The sequence below is a fragment of the Mya arenaria genome, chromosome 12, assembly GCF_026914265.1.
Source record: "Mya arenaria isolate MELC-2E11 chromosome 12, ASM2691426v1".
NCBI classification, from domain to species: Eukaryota; Metazoa; Mollusca; class Bivalvia; order Myida; family Myidae; genus Mya; species Mya arenaria.
The window spans coordinates 59,907,980-59,913,986 of NC_069133.1; the positions used below are offsets into that span (position 1 = coordinate 59,907,980).

At 34.5% G+C, this 6,007-nt stretch overlaps 1 protein-coding gene across 1 annotated transcript; it reads left to right on the forward strand.

The window, feature by feature from the left end:
* The first annotated feature begins 552 nt into the window (after window positions 1–552).
* Window positions 553–5,376, forward strand: LOC128210846 (neuropeptide Y receptor type 6-like). Its single transcript, XM_052915202.1, is given in 3 exon segments — window positions 553–606; window positions 4,015–5,186; window positions 5,189–5,376. Coding segments are annotated over 2 exon segments (1,356 nt in total). The 5' UTR covers window positions 553–606; window positions 4,015–4,018.
* Window positions 5,377–6,007: the final 631 nt, after the last annotated feature.

Here is a 6,007-nt window from a genome sequence, read left to right on the forward strand (position 1 = left end):
ACAAATGGGACAGGTTACAGGACACACACCGCCACAATACAGTATATATCCGCAAATGTAAACATTTAACTAATTGCAACAGCACACAATTATAAAACTATTTCCGTTTGCTAGCACCAGGGCTGACCGTTTCTTATCTTATTCTAAGCATTATGATTGTCAGGTATCGAGAACGTATCATATTTCTTAACATGTGTTTAGGCATCTCATCAATTTGAAAGATCGTATATCCAAACCCTCTCGTATGATTTGATTCATCCAAGCAAAACACAGTATGATTAAAATACCTGGTCATCCTGCTGAGAATAAAACTAATTCATTACGATGTCTATGCCCCGCTGCCGTTGATTTATAATAAGAGTTCGAAATCACATACTCTTGGAATTCGCATAGCCCGTGCAATCTGTAACGGAATTCTTTTAATTTAATTTTCTGTTATTGTGAACATGCTGCGATGTTTCAATAAATGTTAGCTCCAGTTGCTACGCGACGAAAATCCTATAAAAGTGTCTTCTGCCGAGCTTTTATCTCAGTTTGCTTCAGTTTCTAATATGACACTTCTGCAATGGAATATTGGACAATGTGATCGGTGGATAGCATTCCATTGTAAGTATTGGCAGTGCTATTTATGTTTTCCTCAAAAATCCGAGCAACAGTAAGAATTTGTTTATTTTTCTTGATTGTATTTAAGCATAATCATAACTAGGGGCAGTGTTTATTACAGGGCGTTTCACTGCGCCGAGGCTTTGGTGGTGGTCACCTTGGTCAATGCGTACGACCTGAGCTGCTGCAATTCCGAATTGTATTATTTAATATATTCTGACATGCTTTTAGTTAAAAAATAAGATAAATAGAGAAATTGTAAAAATGGACTATGATCACACACCCGTTTCTCGTTGGCCATTGCTACAAACTGACAAACCATTGTCAAGTGTAACATCGGAGACTCGTCCATCAAATGTTGAATATCGAAGTCGTTTGGTTGTCGGAAAACGAAATATAATTGAATTTTTTCTTGAGTTCACTACATGGTTAAATAAAAAAAATAATAATAGTCAATCATGATCTATCACTTTAAACAATTAATACCACACGAGGAGTTCTAATATTTTAATATTCTGTAGTTAATTGGGACATATTTATGTTTATGGCTTGTATGTTGAAGAAATGTATTCCAAAGGCGCGACAGTAATTTTATAATCGAAACATCGTACAGCCTGCGCCGTATAAGGTCACTGTGATATCAGGAACCTTTATAGTAATTTAACAGGTAGAAGTCATTACGTTATAAAACATAAATACAATGCTACATGAGATAAAACGTTAATTTCATGTTTCAAGCGATATAGCGATGTATACAACATGTTTACTATAATATTAGGGCGATCGGTTTAAAATGGCATGTTATCAGAATAAAAAAGTTAACAATAAGGAACATTATATGGATCGAATTTTAGATCATGCACAAACATTATCAATTTGTTAAAAGCTTTCGCCGATCAGTTACAACTATCAACAACAATATCATAAACAGTTGTGGCTATTATTTTATTCACAGCCCTTATTTATAGTGCAACTACTACAGCGAGCAAAACTTCAACGAAAAGTGTCGTGTGCACATACTCTCTGAAATTAAAATCTGATTATTATTTCCTCAGATGTTGGAAATATATGAATGAAACTTTACCAATTTAATAGAAAAGAAAAAAAACATGTGTATGTTATGTCTTATAACAAACGAACATTCATTTTTAGAATATACACTCATTTCAAGTTATCAAAAAAGTAAAACCTTATTTTGCCAGTTTATGTCATTTGCAAACATACTTTCGGCTGCAAAGAAAATGACGAGGAAATTATTAAAAACACTATATATGTAACTTACATGAACATGCCTCGCAAAGCAAGACTTTTTTACGTTTATTTTCAAAAAAATACACGTTCATTGTTTCCTAAACCTTTTTACTGCTCTCGGTTTTTTTTGCAACTGATTCTTTTTATTGATTTTTTACGATTATGATACAATATTCTTGGACAAATGTTGTGATTTCCAGGCAAAATCTTTCAAGGCAAAAATTTTCAATATCGGTCGGATGACGATGCAAGGAGTTTCAGCCCTTAAACTATTTGTAAAACTTTTCAAAGTTACACGTTTGAGATTTTCTAACCCATTTTACTGCTAACGTTATTTTTCATAGGATTTCTTTCAATACCATGACAGACTTTGAGCCAACTGAAATTGCTTGAAGATTGTCAATGTTAAACTGCATTTGATTAGAAGTAATCCCGTTTAATAACATGTTATGTTATTCTTCAAGAATGGCATAAACAGCATCAGAAATTTTATCACGCACAAAAAGAGTATTGACATTTGAAAACTTATAAAGACTGGCTTATTGATAAAATAGAAGTTGTCATTAAGAATATTGTTGAAGACTAGAGGCCCTTATATTAATCCTTGTTGCACGCCTTTCATGATGAAGTCCCACTCACTGGTAATCTGACCAATATTGACCAGTTGTTTTCTGTTCGTAAGATAGCTTTGCATACTCCTACATGCTGGGGCTGAGAGACAATATGCATTAAGATGAGATCATTTGGGCAGGCATGCGAATCCTTTTGAGATCATCAATTAGAACTGCACATACATCTGTGTATCCATCAATGTTTTTTTTTCCAGTTTTACAACAATCTAAACAGAGTTGTTTGATATCTATATGTTTTTCTGAAACTTGCCAGGAAAGGAATAAAAATGTTATCAAATTAAAAACGTAGTTGCCCACTTATGTCTTTCTTGAAATTAGGGGTAACTTGTGCTAGCTTAAGACTAGTTGGAAATTAACTTTATATTATAAAGGTTGCTGAAGATACATCTTATATAAGTTATATTTAAGACATATCTATTACCATGTACCCAATGAATATGTTTTCCTGTCGACATACCTTACATTCTTTAATGAAGCACATAGTTTTGCTGTCGTGTATTCTTTTTATGAATCTCCTGTAAGTTTAGTAAGAGCAAAATGCAATAATGTCTTGCTTCTGATTTACTATGAGAGTAATGACAAATAATTTTCAAATGCTGGTACCATAGGTCTGGGAAAGATGTGTTTTGTGCCTCATTGTGCTTCAATTATTACCCAATTTTCAGTGATTTACGTCCCATTCTCATAAACCCTGCCTAATAATGTTAATAAATTACGCCCAATCGATATAAATACCTTCCTTCTTCTTTTCCCCACTGGAAACATATGCATTTTATTTTCAAAAAGGCTGAAGATACTTTTTCATTGATGTATGCTTTTCCAGCAGAAGAGCGATTGCTATTTCACTGTTGTGTTTCTCCAAATGAAAATCAAACATTAAAGCATGGGAACTTTCACCGATATATGCATCTTATATTTTAATTTCATCGGTTTAGGCATCTTACAATAAACTAAATGGCATTTTCTTAATTGTTTTCAAACAAACGGAAGGTATTAAAAGAAAATATTTTGCTGAAACATTGAGATTATATATATTTGGCGGGTTGTAAGTATTGATAATGTTACCATGTGCAATTATGACCATCGCTTCAATTAAATAACAAAATGGAGCAATTGATCAGCCCCGTGTCTATATGTTGTTGTTTTAATAACTTTACGAAAATTAAAAAAGTTTAACAATACAAATTGTATCGTCTTTGTTAACATCGGTGTCTTAAAAACACATTTCATTATATCAAACTATTTAAATATCGAAAAATATAGAAGCCAAACATAGGGCCTGCGTGGTGTTTCTGGCAGCATTTTCTTTGGAGTATCTTGAACAGATGTATCATTACAGGAAAGTTAAATTATTTGCATGCCGATGACAAAGCCATCAGTACCCAGTCTATGACAATAACTCTAATGATTTTCAAATATATACGAGCTAAAAATAAACAAAAACAGTTTTCAGAGTTTTATGGCACTAAAACTCCTAACCATTACATGCAGCACAAAATGTTTATAACCCGCTTTTAAAACATTTCAGGAGGATGTCACAGCTTCAATATCAACAAACAGTTTCAAACAGCAGTGACAACATGGATGCGAATAACTTAGACGTTGGAATACGTTCTCTACAGATATTCAATACTGTTCCAGATTTGAATAATAACAATGACAGTAATACTGGCCACATTGGGACTCACCCTTGCCAGGACTCAACTTTTAACAGAAGCGACTGCAATGGAATCGTGGACGAATTTCAGACTTGGGATCACTGGTTTTCGCCATCACAAGAAGCCCTCTTAGTGGCCTGTTATTGTACAGTAATGTTGCTGGGTCTCGTTGGCAATTCGTGTGTGTGCTACATTGTTATCAAGTTCAAGCATTTGCAAAAACCTCGTAATATACTTATCCTAAATTTGTCTTTCTGTGGCATTTTAATGTGTGTAGCGTGTATGCCATTCTCTTTGCTTCGTCTGACGCTCAAAAACTGGATTTTAGGAGACATCATGTGCAGAATTAGTTCAACTGTTCAGACGATTGATGTGTATGTTTCTACATTTACAATCGTGGCTATTGCAGTGGATCGCTATTCCGCCATTGTTTGTGCGCAAAGGGAAAATGCGAACAGAACAACAGTCCATTATACCATTATTCTTATTTGGTTGTTCTCTATCCTGTTTTGTATCCCTATGTTTGCTTTTCATGAAGTCACTCAAGTGAGTCCAGAACTTTTCAAGATTTGCATGGAGGTTTGGCCATCGGATGCTTTAAGGCAAACTTACACGACATTCGTCCTTATTGTACAGTACGTGGTGCCTCTCACTATAATTTCACTCATACATGGTCGCATATGCCAGTTCTTGCGCTGCAGGATAAGTGAAAACCCTATTACACAAGTTGAAGCTGATAGGGTGTTACGAGAAATCAAACGGCAACGGCGTAACATGTTGCTCTTGACAGGAATAGCGATTTCATTTGCATTAGCTTGGCTTCCACTGACAGTTATGAACACGCTCGCAGATTATGACTACCACTTCTTTTTAAACTGGAATTTCAATCATGCCTACGCATATTGTCTCTTGGTCGCGATGTGTTCCGCCTGCCTTAATCCTATCACATACGGATGGTTTAACATGAACTTCCGGAAAGCATTTATACAAGTTATTTGTCCTCACAAGAATGTTTCAAACAGTCCCACGGAAATGGCCACCATCAAAATGACTCGAGAGGAAACAGCAACGAACCGTTCCGATTTTACAGCAGTATTCCGTTGGACATATCAGGAAAATCAAAATCGGCAACCTCAACGAGGTCTAGCAATTCGGGAAAAGCTAAGGGACAATTGTCACGACAGATTGCCTGTACATCTACTGAAGAAATCGAAGATATGAATGGACATTAGCTTTTATTTCGCTTTATAGTAAAGAATGTAGAAAAAGAAGAGTGCGTATTGAATATTTCCGCAGATTACATTTGAAGCAAGCATCTTAGGCGCTACTTCGTATGATTCAAAAGCATTTTATTTCGCATGCAGCATTGCTTATTGGGTATTCGGAGAACTGATATTTGAGATAATTGTAAATGTATACTCTAGGTTTTAAACTTTGCAAAGACGTGTTTAGTTTTTTCATATGTGAAGGTATCATCATAGAGACAATTTGCATTTAAGCTATTGTTTTCATTATTCTACATTGCTGCAAACACTACTTCAGTGGGTTTAATACTGTTTTGTAAAGTAAGTGTTTTAAAATTAGATATTTTCATTATTTTTTATGTTTTATTTCGTTGCTTCATTATATAACGACCATGAATTTCATTAATTTTATAGATTAAAATACCTAAAATGTATGTTTATGTTACACACTACGTCTGGTTGTATGTTTGTATGGTAAGTGTAACGAAACAGGATCAACTTCATTTAAAGTCGCGTTAGGATTTATTATTGGACATATTGCTGGTAAATATTTTTGTTTATTTGGTAGCTTTCAGGAATCAATTACTATGCGGTTTGTTGACACGGAAATTAAACTTCT